At 40.7% G+C, this 20558-nt stretch overlaps 1 protein-coding gene across 7 annotated transcripts in view; it reads left to right on the plus strand.

The window, feature by feature from the left end:
* PLD1 (phospholipase D1) overlaps window positions 1–20558 on the plus strand; it is a 209934-nt gene that overhangs the window by 25781 nt on the left and 163595 nt on the right. Inside the window, exon 1 of one of the 7 annotated variants that reach the window (XM_045037269.1) lies at window positions 7536–7676. The exons of 3 other annotated variants lie outside the window; for them this stretch is intronic. In XM_045037269.1, the coding sequence (XP_044893204.1) occupies window positions 7615–7676 (62 nt within the window). In that variant the 5' untranslated portion in view covers window positions 7536–7614. Of the gene's footprint in view, window positions 1–7535; window positions 7677–12766; window positions 12914–20558 lie in introns of those variants that run through there. 3 more of the 7 variants (XM_019840109.3, XM_045037270.1, XM_003991907.6) reach the window with 3 other exon arrangements.

The raw sequence follows: 20558 nt of genomic DNA on the forward strand, positions 1-20558 counted from the left end.
TATTGGTAGCTAGAATATTCTTATATTAGGAACACATGCCCTGAAGCCACATTAAGGTCACAAGTGTCCTTGGAGAGAGCAGAGCAAAGAAAGCTTGATGGCCTTAATCCTGAAGCACCATTTCCACGTTGGAAGTTCAATCCCAGAAGCATTTGAGTGTCTGTTGCATGTAAAGGAAAGGGAGCCGCTGTTGAACCCTTTCTATGCAGCAAGCATTGTGCTTGGTGCTTTTCCACATTTGATTTTAGCATGCTTGTGGCACTTAAATCACCGTGGAATGTGTAGGGCTGAAGGAAGCAGCCTCTGTCCTCAAGGACATTCTAGACCTGTGTTGTCTAGTTTGATAAGGATGTGTGTGGCTATCAAGCACTGGAAATGTGGCCAATCCAAGCTGAGGTGTGTTCTAAGTGTAAAATGTACACTGGGTTTCTAAGATTGAGCACAAAAGAAATGTAAAATATGTCCTTAATAATTTTTGTAGGGATCATATGTTGAAATTACATAGTATATTGGATATAAATTAGGTTAATAAAATGTCATGAAATTATTTTCACTTGTTTATTTTTACTTTTTAAAAACTGTTTGTTTCTTTTGAGAGAGAGAGAGAGAGAACATGAGTGCAAGAGCGGGCAGAGAGAGGGAGAGAGAGAATCCCAAGCAGGCACCATGCTGTCAGCACGGAGCCCAATGCAGGGCTTAATCTCACCGAGCCACCCAGGTTCACATCTATGACCCACACTGTATATTTGATGGACAGTGCTGTTGTATAGGTAAGGCACGTACATAAATTGTTGGAACCTCATCATGGGCATTTCAGTTGGGGTAAACTTTTTGAAGGATAATTTGGCAGTAGCCCACGATGAAAAAATCTGGATCTCTAAGTGTATTAACTTACTACTGGACACAGAATGCTGAGCTTAAAAATAGGCACACCCACCATTGTGTTGAACTTTCCCTTATTAGTCCCTCTGAAACGTATACTTGTATTGTCAACAGCTGTTTATTGATTAGGTATTATGCCAGGCACTGTGGGAAGCATTCGGAGTCCAATACAAAGATAAATCGTGAAGAGTTCCAGATTGAAATATTAGATGATTCTGTGTCAGAAGGGAGATTCTATGGGTACCCAACAGCTATACCAGCTACAACTGGATAGCCATGTTAAGAGGTGCAGATGCAGGGTTTTGGCAGTTCCAGAGGACTGTGGTCACTGTTTGGCTTGGAGTCTGTGTTTGAGATGGAACCTGATGGATGGATAAGAGGATGTGCATAGGCAGAGACTGGGCAGGTGGAAGGGATGGCCCAGGTGGAGGGAACGGCAAGAGCAGAAGATCAGAGGTGAGGCAGGAGGGGTCTTGTAGGAGGAAGGGGGCAGTCACATGCCTGGAACATGATGTTTGTGCAGGGGGTGGTAAAGGCCTGGACTTGAATAGAAGGCCGGGCTGGGGAATCTGGAGTTTTTCCTGTAGAGCTTAAATGCCAGTGAGTGTGTGGTGTCTTAAAACAGTTTCTAAAATACCCAATTAGTAGTCCATCCAAAATTCTGAATGCCTGGGGGTGCCTGGGTGGCTCAGTTAGTTAAGCATTCTACTTCAGCTCTGGTCATGATCTTGTGATTTGTGAGGTGGAATCCTACATTGGGCTCCGCTCTTAGCACAGAGCCTGCTTCAGATCCTCTGTCTCCCTCTCTCCCTGCCCCTACCCGGCTCATGTTCTATCACTCTCTCTCTCTCTCTCTCTCTCTCTCTCTTTCTCTCAAAAATAAATAAATATTAAAAAATCATTAAAATTCTGAATGTCTGAAACAGTGACAGCATTTTTTTTTTTCCTTGGGAGGTGACTTAATGCTTAAATGTTTTTTTCAAAAAAAAAATTCTTTTGAAGGAATGACTTCAAGTTTAGGTTCTTCAGATCCCTCTAATGTGGTATTTAAGTAGTAAGTCATTCTCTTTAGGATTGGGAAATATAAGACCAGAAGGGATGTGTTAAGACATAGGAGAATAGATTTTTCTCTCATAGCCAGTTTGTTGAGATGAAAAATCATACCAACTCTTTTTAAATTTTTGTTTATTTATTTTTGAGAGAGAAAGAGGAAGAGTGTGATTGAGGGAGAGGCAGAGAGAGAGGGAGACACAGAATCTGAAGCAGGCTCCAGGCTCTGAGCTGTCAGCACAGAGCCTGACATGGAGCTTGAACCCATGGACCATGAGATGATGACCTGAGCTGAAATCAGATGCTCAACTGACTGAGCCACCCAGGCGCCCCTGTTTCTCATTTTCTTATTGATGGACATCTGAGCTGTTTCCAGTTCAGGTTATTATGAATAAACTTGCCATGAACAAACACAAAAGTCCTTTGTGGGTATGTGCTTTCTTTTCTCTTGACTAAACACTTAGGCATGAAATTATTGAGTTATGGGTGTATATATATATGTATATATATATATATATACGTATATATATATATATCTATATATATAGATATATATATAGATATATACATGTATATATATACATGTATATATATATACGTATCTATATATAGATATATATAGATATATATATATACATGTATATATATACATGTATATATATATCTATATATATATACATGTATATATATATAATCTATATATATATATATATATATATATATATATATATATATATAAACATATATATATATATATATGTTTAGTTCCATAAGAAACTGCTAGAACTTTTTCTAAAATGGTTGTATTGTTTTACACTCATAAACAGTATATGAGAATTGATTGTTCTACATTCTTGCCAGCATTTGATTTTGTCCATTCTGGGGCATATATATATATATATATATAGAGAGAGAGAGAGAGAGAGAGAGAGAGAGAGAGATTTCATTGTACTTTTTATTTAAATTTCTTTGATGAATATTAACATTAAGCACTCTTTCATGTGCTTACTAATCATTAGTTTATCTTCCTCTGTGAAATGTCCCATCAAATATTTAGCTCTCTTTTTATTGAATTGTAGTCCTTTTTCAGATATATGATTTGCATATATTTTCTTCCAGCCTGTGATTTACCTATTCATTTTCTTACTGGTGTCTTTTTGATGAATAGGAATTTTTAACTTGGATGAAGTCTAATTTTCCTCCTTTTGTGTTTATTGCTTTCTGTGTCATATCTAAAAGCTTTATAGTTTTAGCTTTAACATTTAGGGCAGTAATCCATCTGAAATTAATTTTTTGTATGTGGTGTGAGGTTGGAGCTGAGATTTATCTATTTTTGTCATGCAGGTATTTAGTTGTTTTAGCATCATTTGTTATAAATTCTTTCTTTTTCTATTGGATTTCTCTGTTGATTGGTGAAAGTTCAAATGCCCTTGTAAGTGTAGGTCTGTTGCTGGGCTCTCTGTTCTGTCTCATCGGTCTATTTGCTAATCCCATGTGAGTATCACACTGTCTTGATTATTGTAGACTCACTTGTCAAAGTCTTAAAGTCAGGTAATTTAGGCCATCCAATTTTGGTCTTATTTTTTATGATTACTTTGCCTAGTCTAGGTCATTTGCTTTTCTATACATATTTTAGAATTCGCTTGTCAATTTCTACAGAAAAGTCCATTGAGATGTTTGTGATTGGGATTGTTGAATCTATTAGATAAGTTTGTGAAGAACTAACAATAATATTTAATTTTAAAATCCATGAACATGGTATATCCACTTATTTAGATCTTTAATTCCTCTCAGCAAGGTCTTGTAGCCACATTCTCATTTGAACTCACTGCATTTGGGTTTTGGGGCCCCGTTCCCCTGAAACCACTCTTGTCTAGTCACCAGTGACCTCCATGCTGCTGTATCCAATGGCAAGTTCAGGCATCCTCTTTCTTCATTTCTCAGCTGCCTTTGACATAATTGATCGTCCTATCCTTGAAGCATTTTGTTCACCTGGCTTCTATTCCTCAAGCTTTCCTGGTTTTCTTCCCATCTAACTATCTGCCCCTTTTTGGCCTCCTTTGCTGTATCCTTCTCTTCTTCCAAACATTTAGATGTTAAAGGGCCTGAGCCTCAGTCCTTAGACTTCTGTGCTTTATCCATTCTCAGTTAAATGGTATAAATATGCTATTTAAAGCCAACTGACTCCCAATTTTATATCTCAGTTCAGAATCGCAGACTTATAGATGCAAACCCCAGAGTTACATATACAGTTTCTTACTTATCCTCATTTGGGCATCTAAAAGGTATATCAAACAAACTTAATCTATGCAAAATGGAGCTCTTAATTTGCCTCTGAAATGTATTGTTCCTCCTTACTCTCTATTACCCACTGTGCTGCCAGCTCAATAAATGGGCTTTGCTCCCTGTTGCTCAGATGCCAATCTTATAGTTTTCCTGGACACCTCTTTTTCTTTTACACCCCACACAGAAGACTGGCAACCCATACCAGAAAATGCTCTTGGTTCTATCTTCACAATATACCTTAGATCTCTCTATGTAGCTGTCCTTCTAGTCCAAGCCACCAACATCTCTCACCTGGCTTACTGTAGGATTCTCCTAGGTAGTCTTTGTCCCAGTCTGTTCGTTAGCCACACAACTGGAGTTTTAAAATGTCACAGTGTTGGGGCGCCTGGGTGGCTCAGTCGGTTAAGCGGCCAACTTTGGCTCAGGTCATGATCTCATGGTCCGTGAGTTTGAGCCCCGCGTCGGGCTCTGTGCTGACAGCTCAGAGCCTGGAGCCTGTTTCAGATTCTGTGAATCTGACCCTCCCCCATTCATCCTCTCTCTCTCTCTGTCTCAAAAATAAATAAAACATTAAAAAAAATCTTAAAATGTCACAGCATTTCATTCCCCTGATTAAAACCTTTCAGGGCTTCCCATTGTATTTAGGGGGAAAAACTGTGCAATGGTTTACAGAGACTTATGTGATCAGACCTCCCTGTTTGCTCTCTGACTTCATTCTCTTCTGTTGCACTTTCTTTCACAGCACTCTGACTACACTGGCCTTTCTGTTGTTCTTGAACACTCCAAGCTTATTTTGTTCAGGGCCTCTGCTGTTTCTGTTTCTTCTGCCTGGAATCTTTCTCTCAGATAATTACATGGCTTATTACCTTACTCCATTCAGATCTCTGCTTAAGTATCATTTCACCAGAGAGGTTTTTTCTGACTACCCTACCTAAGGGCGTTATCTGGTTTGATATTTAATTGTTGATAGTCTTTCTCTCCTAGTAGAATACAAGCTCCCTGAGGATAAGGAATTTCTGCTTGAAATTGTTAATGCTCTTAGCCATGCCTGTCATATAATAGGTGCTCCATAAATATTTGTTAGATGGATGATTGTGGGCAAGTTAACCTTGCTGGTCCCGTTCTCTTCTGAGAAATGGGAAAGTAATTGTACCTACCTCATAGGGCAGATGTGAATGTCAAATACAATATTGGGTGTAGTAAGATAGTGTTGGCTGTTATTATAATTGCTATTTAATAATATGAATGATTTAAGTCTCATAAAACAACACAGAAATATGAATGCCATATAAGGTAGTATTAATTTCCCTGGCATATGCTTTTTACAATGGTTGATTTTAGAGGTATAACCTATGATCCAGTTATTGATCATTTAGTTGGAGGAAATAGATATAACTACATGAAACGCTAAATGCCATAGGATATTTAAATAACCAAACCAGACAATAATAGAAAAGCCATCAGGTATGACTAGTTTCCTAATGCATTTGCTGCTGATTGTTCTAGGTGTAGTAAATAAAAATGTTTTTTTCCTAAGCCAGGTGGATCTGAGAAGGCTTTGGGGAGGATGTGGGTTTGGGCTGCCCCAGGAAAAGCTGGGGAGGATTTTAATCTTTTACTGGTCATCAAGGGAAGGGCATCACCGATGGGGGCAATGGCACAAACCCAAAGGGGAGGAAGAACTTAGGGGGTTGGAAAAATTGAATAAGCCATTGGGACTGGTGGAAGATGTCTAATGAAGAAGCTGTTTGAGAGCAATACGAAGAAAATAGGGTAGGAACAGAAGTAAGTGGCTTGAGGCTACAGGAAGTGCCACCACACAGGAATCCTTCCGTAGATTGGGCAAGCTAGGCAGGAAGTGCTTCTGGGTGGTTAGGAAAGAAGGTAACCTATCAGGGGCTTGTTGCTGCCAGATTCAGTCCTTCCTTCCCCTGCAGGGGAGGTGGCCAGGGAGTTACCCTCCAGGGCACTCACAGTGGATGGCTGTGCTGACTCCATGTGCCATGGACAGGCAGCAGCAGCAGGAGGGCTCCATTCTTCCTTTCCAGGGTCTGGAAACCAATTTTGAACTTTCTTTTTTACTCACAAGAATTCCCATTCTAGTTCTTAGGTGATGGGAGTAGAAGGCAAGTGATCATTTTTACTATGGCTCCTTATTGAAGAAAGAAAGAATAGGGAACTTAGAAATTAAAGGCCCATTAATAAACATAATAATTTATGTTTTTTTAAATGTTATTTATTTTTGAGAGAGAGAGAGAGAGAGAGAGACAGAGAGAGAGAGAGAGAGAGAGAGAGAGAGAGACAGAGTGCAAGCAGGAGAGGGGCAAAGAGAAGAGACACAGAACCCGAAGGAGGCTCTAGGCTCTGAGCTGTCAGCACAGAACCCGACACAGGGCTCGAACTCCCGGACCGCAAGATCATGACCTGAGCTGAAGTCAGACACTTAACTGACTGAGCCACCCAGGCTCCCCATAATAATTTTTTTTAACATGCATGTTAAGAAATAACTTGTTTTTCAGAAGACCATACTATATTGGTCATATAAAGCCATATTCTAAAAAATTTTTTTTAACGTTTATTCATTTTTGATAGAGACAGAGCGTGAGTGGGGGAGGGGCAGAGAGAGAGGGAGACACAGAATCTGAAGCAGGCTTCAGGCTCTGAACTGACAGCACAGAGCCTGACGCAGGGGCTCAAACTCACAGACTGTGAGATCATGACCTGAGCCACAGTCGGACGCCCAACCAACTGAGCCATCCAGGTGCCCCAAAGCCACGTTCTAAAAACGAAATGCATGCATCGTATGAGAAGGGGCCAAGTATTCTGTGAATTGATCAGGTTATTAAAAAATAAAGATAGGTTATTTAGTCAACCATGAGATTAAATATATCATGAAATATTAATGATACAATTTTGTGTAAATTGCAGTAACGTGAAAGGGTGTTTGTACCGACACCTTAAGTTTCTTCTTATTACCAAGTTACAAAATGTTGCTACCTTTTGGGGGGTTAGAATATATTATAAAGCAATTTGTGGCAGTTAAGAAAATGACCCTATAAAAGTAAAAGAAGGAAAATAAATAAAATATAGACATGAGCCACGACAGATGTTGCAGAGTAGGGAGTGGATGTGAAGACAAAAAGCGATGTTGTTGTTAATGCAGCCCTGGCAACACGCGTCACAGATTAAATAATGAACGCCAGTTAGTGGGCACAGCGAGGAGGGAACAGAGAGGGTATTGTTTCGGCTTGTCTATCTAATTTCAGACTAATTGCTTAAGTACAGGCTTCTGTTCTGGTTATAGCCAAAGGAAAACTGAACAGTTGAAATACTGTAAATTTTGTAACTCACCTTGGATCACCAATCAGAACTAAACGAAAGAGCTTTGAGCAAAGAATGCAAATCAGCTGTTACCCTTGCCTGCAGATGGAAGCCTGGAGAGAAGCAGGATGCATTCAGTAAGCTCTGTACTCGCTATTCCTTCCTCTCTGGATCGGGTTCTAGCTGATTTGATGCAAGGGATGGACTTTCATGTACTCTTCTGTGCTCAGGGCTGCAGCCCCATAGAGCAGGTGGCGGATGCCAAGTCCTCCCCTCACCCCCACGCCCACCCTGCCCGGGAGTGGTGTCTTCCTGGGCTGCGGCCTCTCTGAAGTTTCAGGCAGTTGGGGTAGACTTTTCCTACTCTGGGTCTTTGTGACGAGCTACTGAGCTGATAAATGTGAAAGCACTTTGCTGACACAAATGAAGGGATGACTATTTTTAGGGTGTGCAGTTGGTGGAGGAAAGAACACAAGTCAGAGGTCCTGGGTTGAATCCTGGGTCATCTCATACCATGTCCCCCCTTTTCTGAATTCCTTTTTGAAATATCTTCCTGTGGTTTTTTTCTTTTCCTCCTTAAATCGGATAGAGGTTCTTTACTTCTGTGTGTGTGTGTGTGTGTGTGTGTGTGTGTGTGCGCGCGCGCGCGCGTGCGCCTCACGGGACACCTTTGGCATTCTAGTGAAGTTAATGTATCCCTTTTCAGAATAATGTTTAATGCGTAACTCAAATGTCTAAACTTAAATGCTTAAAATTCAAATGCACGGGATTACAAAGGAAGCCAATGATATGATATACAGTTATCTGTAGAGCAAAAGATATGTGGTATTGTTACATACATCCTTTATTAATGCATTCCACACCAAGAACTAGTGGCAGGTCTGGGAACTACTGTCATTTGGAAGTAGAGATGGGTGGAAATGTTACTTTGAAGTACTTGTAATAACCGTAATGTGATATGTAGATATCTTTTGATTTCTACTTGTGATAAGTTACCAGTATGGCTAATTTTAGCATGGGCTAATTTTAGCTAATTTTGCCTGCATTTGTAAAAGAAGGAAACCCTCAGTTTCAGTTGGAGGTCCGTAAAAATTAAAATGAAAATTTTCTCCCACTCACATTTTGAATTCTGTTCGAGATCCTCCCAAACACCTTGCCTTAGACTTTACCCTTGGGGCGCCTGGGTGGCTCAGTTGGTTAAGCGTCTGACTTCGGCTCAGGTCATGATCTCGTGGTTCCTGAGTTCAAGCCCCACATTGGACTTTTTGCTGTCAGCATAGAGCCTGCTTCAGATCCTCTGTCCCCCTCTCTTCCCTCCTCGCCACTGCCTCTCAAAAATAAACATTAAAAAAAAAAACCTTGGGGTGCCTGGGTTGAGCGGCCAACTTCGGCTCAGGTCATGATCTTGCGGTCCGTGAGTTCGAGCCCCGCGTCGGGCTCTGTGCTGACAGCTCAGAGCCTGGAGCCTGTTTTGGATTCTGTGTCTCCCTCTCTCTGACCCTCCCCTGTTCGTGCTCTGTCTCTCCCTGTCTCAAAAATAAATAAAAACTTAAAAAAAAAATAAACCCCAAATCCTTTACCCTTTACTCTTGTGGCTGGTGCTCTTGGGGGCAGACCCCCTGTTGCTGCCCTCCAGCTGCAGCCATCCTTTCTCTGCAGTGCCTACTAGATGTGCACCTCTATCCAGGCAGGGGACTGGAGCTCCAGACCTGTATCTCCTGCACATCCACCCTGGATGGCCCGAGGGACCTCCCACTCGGCCTCCAGAGTCCCACCTCCTGGGCCCTTCCGTGCCCCTCTGCTCCTCCTCCCGTGTTCCCAGCTCTGCAGATGGCCTCAACAACCTGCACCTGGCTCAGGCCCCAAACGCGGCTTGAGCAAGGGAACTAGCAAGCGCCACTGCTGCCTGCGTTACTGACCCAGCGTCCTTGGGGAAGCTTGGGAAAGTGTAAACTTTTACATTTGAAAGCACTGGTCTGCCCTTCCTTCTACTTGGAATGTCGTAATTTCTACCCCACCCACCCACTCCAAAAGGCCTCGATCCTTACTTTATCTTTCCAGTGCACACATCTGGTCATTTCACCATTGAAACTCTCTCTCTTTCTCTCTCTTTTTTTCCCTAAGAATTTTTTTTTAATGTTTATATATTTGTTTATTTTGAGAGAGAGAGTGCACGTCCAAACACATGGGTCCAGAGGAGGGGCAGAGAGAGGGAGACAGAGGTTCCAAAGTGGGCTCCACACTGACAGCAGAGAGCCCAACGTGGGGCAGCAGAGAGCCTGTTGTAGGGCTTGAACTCAAGACCAGCGAGATCATTACCTGAGATGAAGTCAAAGCTTAATGGACTGAACCACCCAGGTGCCCTCTGGTTTAAACTCTCTTGATGTCTCTTAGCCTCTGTGATATGACATCAGAGGGCTCCTGCCTCTCTTGCAGCATTTTCTTCTGCTCCCTGTGGTCCCTTCAATGGCCTGTTCACCATTTCGCCCTTTTCTTTGGAAGGCTGAATGGGTGCTCTCTGCCTGGGGATCCCTTACCTGCCATGTGGCCTTCTGATTTCAGCTCTGTGGCTGCTTCCCTGCAAAGCCTTGCCCGGTCTACACCATCATGAGGACTGTCTACAGAGCATTTCTCCTCTCCCAACTCCCCCTCCCTTGTGTCTGACCAGAGTCTGGCAGGGTTTCCCAAGTGGTATGCACCTAGAAGGACAGAATGATTAAAGTACGTGGTAGGAACACTTACTTCAGAGCCAGACTGCTTGGGTTCTAATCCCAGCTCCACCAAGGGCAAGCTACTTACCCTTTAGGTGCCTTGGTTTTCTCATCTGTAAGGCTGGTATTATAAGATAGTGGTGGGGGAAAAAAAAACAGTGGTGAGATTTAAATGAGTTAATACGTGTAGAGCAGTTTAGAACCATGCCTACCTTATAGCAAGAACTTAAATATTAGCTATTAGCTTTAGTTTCAGTGATGTGGCTTGGGCTTATTAAGAAGTCACATCCTGCTTGGGGTGCCTGGGTGGCTCAGTTGGTTGAGTGTCCTACCCTTGATTTTGGCTCAGGGCATGATCCCAGGGGTCGTGGCATCAAGGTTCTCTCTCTTCCTCTTCTTCTCCTCCTCTCCCTTGCTCATGCACTTTCTCTCTCTCTAAAATAAAATAAAAAATTTAAAAAAGTCACATCCTACTATACTGTTTTTTTCTGGGTTTTTACTCTAGTGCAATTTGAAACCAAGTATTTATTCTTCATCTCCATTGACGTTGATATTGTACATGGATTTTTGGCAGAAATAATTTGTATGAGACAAAAGGAAATACTTTTGACAGGAAAAATCTTAGGGATATAGCCTTTTAACACAGTGATGGACACTGTCCCACCAGTACTTAGCTGGTTAAGTTGGGGGTTTATCCATATTTATTCCATTTCAGAGATTATGTTGACTGGCATTTTACTTGCAGATTTTTGGGTAAAGGAGGGATCAGCATTATTTATCAGAGGATTTTTCTGGGAATGTAAATCATTGTATATATTTGCAAACCAGAACTACCGAAGAGATGGTTTTGAGTGTAATCACTTTTTTTCTTTTTTGCATGAGCATTTTCATATCTTCAAGAAATATTCTGCTCTTGTAGGGGGGACAAACTTTCCTTGAACCTCACCACACACTTATATTGTATGTGACATTAATGCACCCTTGTAACAGATCGTCTTCTGCTTTTATTGTGTTTTCTTCCAGCATCAAAGTTGTATTTCCCCTGAAACTTAATTGTTCCAGCCTTTTCTTGGTTTTGCCACCAGGTGGGGTTCTGGCTCCTTCTTAAGGCAAGGGCCGCATATCTAGAGGCCAGTTTTCTCATGGAGGTGATTGTCTTGATCCCCTCATTCTAAAGTGACCCCAGGAGAAACCATTGAGCTCACCTGGGAGTGGGAGGGGGAAGCAGGTGGGGCACGTGTGAGGTCTCTGGGGGTCTCCAGGTTTTTCATGCCTGATCTTGTGCTTATGTGCTAACGTCTTCTGTTGCACCGGTTTTGAGAAACTTGATTTTACCAGCAATACCTATATAAATCTGTTTGGCAGGAAATGAATCCAGTGTTCCTTGGAATATTTGGTCCGATGTTATGTCTTAGAAGAAACAATAGAATTAGAGAATCTTGACTGTGAAATAGGTCTTTTTTTTTTTTTTTTTTTTAATCAAGGTGAAGTCGTGAAGTAAGCCATTACAACTGACACTGTTCTTGGAGTTGAAAACTAGGGGTAAACTATGTATACGGTACTGTGAACACGTCGTGTTAAAAAGCAGAGCGTGGATTTTCATTATTTCTTCAGCAATATACTGGAACTTTATGGACTGTTTGGAGATAGAAATGCCTTTAGGAATTAATCAATTGTACTTTTCTAGAATGAGAAATGAGTTCACATTTCGTCGTTTGAAACCTAGCGAGTCCTATTCAGCTCCATTTTAAACTGTAAAGAACTATAATACGAGCAAAAAATCTTTTATCTTGTAAACATAACCAAAATATAGATGGTAAAATTGAATTATGAGTGATTTTCAGATTTACAGACACCAAGAGGGAGTCATAAGTTAGAATGATCCTCAGAGGGTAGCTACATTTGAGGCGAGCGTAGCATAATATACAGAAATACTGAATCACTCACTGTGCTGGTCACCTCAAACTCATGTGACATTGTATGTTAACTATATTAAAAAATTAGGTTTTTTTAAACACATACTCCTCTCAAACATAAGTTGATTTTTAGACTTTAGTGATTAATGAGATATTAGGCTTATTTAACGCTACCCCTCAAAATTTGAAAACGGTATGTAACTTTGATTCTCAGCAATGGTCCCTTCATGTGTCCCTCTTATGCAAAGTGAAATTGCAATACTATATGTTACACCGTCACCACCATTGAACTTCATCTCATGACCCTAATGGGGAGCGGATCGCATTCCTCCTGTTTAAAATGAATGAGTCACTTTACTGCAGCGTCTGAGAGAGAAGGGAGTAAGGGTTCTCTTTGTTTAAGTTTGTGTGTTATGGTTTTCTTAGGCAGCAAGTTCAAAATTGAAGCCTGAAGTCTTTGCTCATGGTGTACGTGGTTTTTATTTCTCACAGCAGCCCAGTGTCTATTTAACATATGGGGAGTGGTTTCAAGTTCATTACTAAAGCTTATAGGCTAAAGTGCTTTGTGGGCTTGGCTATGACTTAAGTTGCCAAGTTCCGAACAAACTGCTTTCCTTGTGTTTGTGGATTCCCTGGGTAGTCCGAGTCCTCCCCTCTGGGCTGGATCAGCTGCTTTGGAGATTAGTTTCATAGTAAAGATTCTTTCTGTAAAGCAGTATGGAGGGACTGCTTTCACAGGGGCACCAGGTTAGTAAATAACATTTTGAACTTTTCTGCTGCATGTGTCAGACTTTCTCTCTACTGACTGCGGGCGATGACATGACAGCATAGCATTTGTGCTGTCGCTGTGTTCTTGTAGAAAATGATGTTAGTTCGTGGAGGTTTGGAGGTTATGATTCTCCTTATCACATATGCGTTGTTTGGCAATATTACATACACATGGAAGCTAGAATGAAATGGCATTTATGTGGTGGATTTGTAGTCCGGAGATTTGGACTTGTTTGTAAGCATTTTTAGTTCCTTTTTCCGAATTCCTTTCTTTCTGCCCTCCTGTTAAGTCTTCTAGGCATAAGTGTGATTTTTATACATGGCTGATTGTACTGTTTTTGAACATGAGGTGGCCTTGTGCTACCCTCCAGCTAGCGATGTCGTGCCTCACACCGTTGTGCAAAATTGCCTGGTGCCCAGTTTTCCCTTGGGCCTACTTAGAGTTATAATGAACCAGAATGCCGTTTTCATTTTCTCTTTGAAGAGTCTGACATTTTTCTAGAATGCCTCCTAAAATACCCACATAACTATTGATGTGGGCACCGTGTAGAGGTGCATAGCTGTCACTGTGTTCATTCTCGAGCAATTCCTCACGATCCGAGACTCCTTCTGGAGTAAATCTGATGGCAAAAATGGAGCGTGCCTTGTATTGCTAATAGTAATAACACGAAATTCAGTACGTAAGTACCAAGAGAGTATCTTCTTTAATTTCATTAACTTAAAGACCTAGAGAGCAGTTTTACCTCAATTAATTTGTCACCAAAGCAATCCAGCAAGAAATTGTTCTGCACGAGTAAATTGGATGATGTTTTAAAGTTTGTAACACTCCATAAAATATTCTTGTGTTTATGTTACTTTAAGTGTGCTTTGGTTGGAAGTAATGTGCGAGTGTTTTAAAATAATGCTAATATGCCCCTGTTATTGCCCTTTTCTTCTGCTCTTCCCCCCCGCCGCTGGGAAATACAGTGTATTGGAAGGGATCTGTTCTTCCCTGTTCTCCTCTGTTCAAAAAAATAAAATTGAGGGAGAAGAGAGACAGAAAAAAGAACTTTGAAAAAATCTTTGCGGTGACATGCTAAATTTTAAGGACGCTACTTCCTTGAGGATCACAGTTTCCATATCTGCTGAGGCTGAAGTTATAAAGTTATGACTGCACGCCATTTCAGGATCACAAATTTGACTGTACTTTATACCCCCAAGATACAATTGTACAGCTAATGATTGCCCCTGCCTCTGCAGGTCTTTTCTTAACAGCAAATCCACTGGGTCATTTTAGCTTTCAAAACAAAACAAGACAAAAAGGCAAAGATTGCTGTAACTTGCTTAATATACACTCTTACTGCATATACGTACTCTTTATTATACTGTTATTAATAATTAAATGCTCTTAATTTAAAATTTAAAGAAGGACTTTTGTCAGCATGACTATTGCTGTCCAGTGATTTTTCAAGAACAATGTTAAGAACATTTTCTTAACATTACTTAATGTTACTTACTTGTGTTTAGTCAGCATAGATAAAAGTCTTCAAAAGCTCACAGGAAACTCATTTGTGTCTGGTCGATCTCAATTTCTGTGTTCCCAAGTGCTGCACAGCCTTTCCTCTAGAGAAGATACCCAAACAAAATACCACTGAGTAGAAACACAAATAAACAAATGTAGCAAAGTATAGGAGAAACTCCCTGAAGGCCAGATTTTAGGGTTTTCCCAAAGAATATTCATTACGTTTCCTTCAAACATGGGGAGAAAAAAAAAGACCATACATACAGTAGGGTGTTCGAAATCTGTAATTTGAGGATAAAGTAAGCAAATCTTATTCCTGATTCTAGGTTTGAAACTTGCATTGTAATTCTTGTTCTCATCTTGCTGGACTAGTTTGGTTTTGTTACAACTCTGCCTTTTGCCTAGAATCAAGTAGAGACGGGTATTTTTCTCATTCCATACCATCTAATTTTAAGCGAAGCTTTGAGCTGATTAATTTATATCAAACTGCTTTCTTGTTGGAATTCAAAGTACTCTAGATGTCTCATAAATCTCAGATGGCTGGTGAACCTAGCTGATAATGCATAAGCGTGTGATCCTTATTTTCTTTTAAAACGATTCAGAGCTTCGAGGTTGGAGACAAATCCTCAGGCAAACCATTTCAGTACGAACTGGCCCACACACTGGGAGAACTGACTGGCGGTAGAAGATAGGCACTCAGAGGAAAGAAATGAATACCTAGAAGTAACTGTGATATCAAGAGCCAGTTGGTTTTCTGACTGCTGAACCTTGATAAATCTATTCATGGCCCAGGTGGCTCTCATTCCTACCCCTAGTCCGGATCTTTCCGGTGCCCCTTTGGGGAGGTGTTAGTCTGTGGTCTCTGGCCTTGGATTCATGGTCTTTCTTGTGCCTAACCCCCAGGTTCTGGCTCAGCCCTGCTCACTGACGGTGACGATGCGCAGAAGTCCTGTGCTTGTGTATCAGAAAGTGGGGAGGACTGTGGTGCCACCCACCCCAGACATTCAGTATTTAACAGTGACAGGAAAAGTGACTTCCTGGGCGGATTTTACTCCCGAGGCTGATCTGACTGACCACAGTCCTCTCCATCCAGTTCCCTCTTTCTTTTGGAAAAACCCAATTTAAGTTTTACAGTCTGGCATTTCTTTTCTTTTTTTTTCTTTTTAATATATTTTTAAATGTTTATTTTTGAGAGAGAGAGAAAGACAGAGTATGAGCAGGGGAGGGGCAGAGAGAGAGAGAGACAGAGACAGAGTCTAAAGCAGGCTCCAGGCTCCGAGCTGTCAGCACAGAGCTGGACGCGGGGCTCGAACTCATGGACCGTGAGATCATGACCTGAGCCAAAGTCGGACGCTTTACTGACTGAGCCACCCAGGCACTCCTACAGTCTGGCATTTCCGGAGGTAGAGTGGAAATAATAGTCCTAGCAGGAACAGTAGAGGTAGTGGTGGTAATAATAACATAGTAATAACAACAACAACTAATACCAAAACCATTCCCTAAGGGCAGTCCCTGTTCTGAGCCTCTTCTCTGTTTCTCACAACAACCCCAAGAGGCCAGTTGTCCTTATCCTCATTTTATAGTTGAGGAAACTGTTCCAGGAAGATTCTGTCATTTATCCCAAGTCATAGCGGATAGCAGCATTAACAGTGCTGTGCCTCAGAGAAGTGCTCTGGTGGGAAGAAAATTTAGTACAAGAAGTTTATGTTCTGGGGGCTATAATCCAATATTTGTTATTAATGAGAAACAAACAGGTGAGCACTGATACCTGTGTCACTCTTCACACTCAGAGATGCTTCTGTTGACTCACTGTCAACCAGTAAGGCATGTCCTTTGTGTTCTTACTCTACTGGGCGGGAGGTGGGCTTGTACTGTTTTCTCACCTGTTCTGCTGGTGACCAATGGCAACATACAGAGTTTGCCCATGGTCAGTAAATGAGACCAATGGCGACCATAGAGAGTCATGACCATAGAGAGTCAGCCCACAGCATTGAAAATTGTCTTTTGACTACATACTTAAGCTCATCTTGGAACTTCTGAGACCTTTAAAGGCTAAAATAATAAAACTGCTAAGGCTAGGAACTTGGATCTTCTGATGTTTAACTTAATTTGGCCTGTATGAGTGTCCTCCTCATTCCTGCCCAGTATGATTTCCTGCTGATAATCAAAGCTCTGGTTATTTTGTCAGTCCTGGAGGCTTTCTGAGGCCTAGTGGAAAGCCAAGAATATGAGACAAGTGTTTCCTTTAAAAACATAAATGTGCATTTGAAAATGTTGGGCAAATAGCTTACTTTAGCTTTTGCTAAAACTTAGACGTGTGACAAGTTTGGAGTCCTTTTTTTAAAAATCTTTTTTTTGTGTGTTTATTTATTTTTGAGAGAGAGAGAGACAGAGACAGAGACAGAGAGAGACAGAGTGTGAGAGGGGGAGAAGCAGAAAGAGAGGGAGACAGAATGCAGAGCAGACTCCAGGCATGAGCTCTCCGCACAGAGCCCGACTCGAGCTTGAACTCACAAACCGTGAGATCATGACCTGAGCCGAAATCGGGCGCTTAACCAACTGAGCCATCCAGTGCCACAAGTTTGGAGTCTTTAACAGTATTTGAAAACATAGCCCATAGATTAAGGAACTATGTTTAAAGAGAAAAGAAGGAAAGAAAAGAAGTCAAACAATAAAGATTTGGATCTTTGGATGGGGAAGCACTTTCTCATTCTAAAGCCAATAGACAAATCACAAAAGGAACAGGGTAATAGATTGGAATTTTCCAGGTAGGAGTATAAAACATTTTAAGTACAAAAATACTAACTGAAACATTACTTATTATCATAAAAAGTTGGAAGTACTCAAAACATACAGTAGAAGAAAATTGTATGATGGACCATTATGCAACTATTACAATTTTGCAATGGTATGAAAAAAGTGTAATAGCAAGTAGTGATGACAGATATTTAATTTAAAACACTTAAAATTAAACTATTTGTGCACTATGTACTTGGCCCTATTTAAAATCTACGTATCTCTGTCTGTACTATGCTTAAGGCGATAGCAGAAATGATGGTCACCTTAAGTTAATAGAGGTTTAGGGATTATTTTGAAGTTGAGACTTTCTGGTAGTTTGTATTTTCTTCTCTGTATACTTTTCTGCATATTAATATTTTTAAACATTATAGTTGAAGAAAAAAAAGAAAACTACTTATGAAGAGAAAAAAATGAGAACAATATGCACCAAAATTTAATTGCAGGTTAACATCACCCATTTTCTATTTAATTAAGATGGCGGCTTTAAGAATGATTTTAATTTTCCTCAGTTTGTAAATCTAAGATTTCCTTTCATAAGAAATTATAGTTTTTATAATAAAAATTAAAATAGATTAGGAGTGACAGGTTAGATGAGGCAAGATCAATTTTTATAAAGGATGAGATAATTTTACTTTGGAGAACAATTATTTCACTACGTTTATGCATTACTTTAGGAAATTGCCTTTTGATTTTTATCTATCAGGTTTAAAGTTTTAGTCAGTGGTTATAGCCAATGCAATTTTAAGGTAGAGAGTTTATTTAATAAGGGATGTGGCAGGAAGCTCACTTAAATACTTGAAACATCAGTCTAGGAATGACACTTTCATGGATTTCCATTGTGTCTCGAGAACACTTTCCTCCTCATCTTATACCGAAGCCTAGAATGATTGAGTCCCAGAGGCCACAAGGTTCCAGTTGAGTTGGAGTCTTTGGGCCCTTTGAGGTCTTTTGACTCCCCAGTTATTGCTATTTCTAATACTCCATTCTGTCTGCTTAAAAACATTTTAGTAATGATGAATGAATATTTCCATTATTTCTGGTTTGGTAAAAATCAAAAGCTAATACCATTCAGCACTTACCTAGTGACATTTGAGAAAGAGGCTGAAGGCCCGTTAACTGCTTCCAAGGAAAACTCACCAACTTCATAGGCATGGTCTTCATTCTCCTCATTGTTGAACATTTTGTTCCTGGGTAAGGCTTATTTACTACACATATGGTTTTCATGTTTATTCTGGAAGACAGCAGCCACATGGAATGACTAGAGATCACTTGATACTGAGCCCTGGAAAAGTAGTTTCTAATAGCTTTCTTGATATTTATATATCACAAAGTTAACCCCTTTAAAGTGTACAGCCCAATGATTTTTTAGCATATTTACAGAGTTGTGTGACCATCACCGTAATGTAATTTTAGAATATTTTCGTCACTCCAAGAAGAGGCCTCGTACTCATTCCCTTGCTCCCGTTTTTTCCTCCCCCAGCCCTAGGTAACCCATATTCTACCTTCTGCCTCTCTAGATTTGCCCACTCAGAATATTTCATGTGAATGGAATCATACATTATGTGAGAAAGCTGAACATTTTAATTTGATGCTCAAAGACTGCTTAGGTGAATGTGACCTGGCCGCTGTGTGGGCCCTTTCTTCTTCTTCTTCTTCTTCTTTTTTTTTTAATGTTTATTTATTTTTGAGACAGAGAGACAGAGCATGAGCAGGGGAGGGGCAGAGAGAGAGGGAGACACAGAATCTGAAACAGGCTCCAGGCTCTGAGCTGTCAGCACAGAGCCCGACGCGGGGCTTGAACTCACGGACCGTGAGATCATGATCTGAGCCGAAGTCAGATGCTTAACCGACCGAGCCACCCAGGAGCCCCAGCCCTTTCTTCTTAATAGTGTCCTGAGGCATGAGATTGAGACAAAATGAACTCAGTGTTGTTACCTGTTTATTAGATTAAGTGGCTTATTTGTGTTTTCTTTCCCTATATTCAGATTCAAATTAAAATCTTCTGTAATCAGATTTAAAAACTATGTGGGAGTATATAGCCGTTAATATGAGATTGTTGTTGACTCTGTTGCAAAATTGTGAGGTTATACTAGTTAATAGTTGGGACCTTGAGTGAATCACTTGACTTCACTAAGACTTATTTTTTTTAATCTATAAAATATGGGTTAAAATATAAATACTTCCCTTGTAAGGTTCTTATGAGAATTAACTAAAATAATGCATATAAAAGGCCTACTGTAGTTTGATGCTTCATAGGTGTTAAGTGATGTTAGCTATTGTTATTAGTGTCATTTATAATAAATTGTAGAAAGTTATTTTCCTTTGCTTTAAAAAAAACTTGTTTATGTTTACCCATTTTTGATAGAGCATGAGGGGTGGTGGCAGAGAGAGAGAGAGAGAGAGAGAGAGAGAGAGAGAGAGAGAATCCAAAGTAGGCTCCAGGCTGTGAGCTGTCAGCACAGAGCTTGACGCAGGGCTCGAACTCACAAACTGTGAAATCATGACCTGAGCTGAAGTTGGATGCTTAGCCGACTGAGCCACCCAGGGGCCCCTATTTTCCTTTGTTTTTTAATGACTACATCTATGCCCTCCTAAGGATTTGAGTTGGCTTGCAAGAATATTTGCATACCATTAAACACACATACAGATATACACAGGGATGAAAGAGAACCAGAGCTGATAAAGTTAGTAGAAAAATAATATCAGAAGAAAGTACAATAAGAATAGTAATGGGGGCGCCCGGGAGGCTCAGTCAGTTGAGTGTCCAACTCTTGATTTCGGCTCAGGTCGTGATCTTGTGGATTGTGAGATTGATCCCTGTGTTGGGCTCCATCCTGACAGCATGGAGCCTGCTTGGGATTCTTTCTCCCTCTGCCCCTCCCCTGCATGCACACAAATGCACGCACACTCTCTCTCTCTCTCTCTCTCTCTCTCTCTCTCTCTGTAAATAAATAATAGTAACGATAGCTAACATTTAGGTAGAAGGTTTTCAATGGGCATTTCTGTAGCATCTTTCCTGGTGAATAGTGCCAGGGAATAATGCCAGATCAGAAATGGGCAGAGATAATCCAGGAGAGCTTCAGGCCGGGAGGCACCTTGAATGTTCTTTACTCCACCTTCCTACCCCATACATGAGACATTGCCATCGATGACAACTCGGTGTGGTGTTGGAACTCAGTGTAAAGGTGAGTGTATTGTCTCATAATGTGTATAGCAACTGTTTATTAAGCATATCCCATGAGCTAAGCTCAAATTAGAACCCAAACTGACTCCAAAATGATATAATTATGATGTAAACTCGTCTGCTCAAGGCAACCAGTTTCC

Source organism: Felis catus, chromosome C2 (genome assembly GCF_018350175.1).
Source record: "Felis catus isolate Fca126 chromosome C2, F.catus_Fca126_mat1.0, whole genome shotgun sequence".
Taxonomy (NCBI): domain Eukaryota; kingdom Metazoa; phylum Chordata; class Mammalia; order Carnivora; family Felidae; genus Felis; species Felis catus.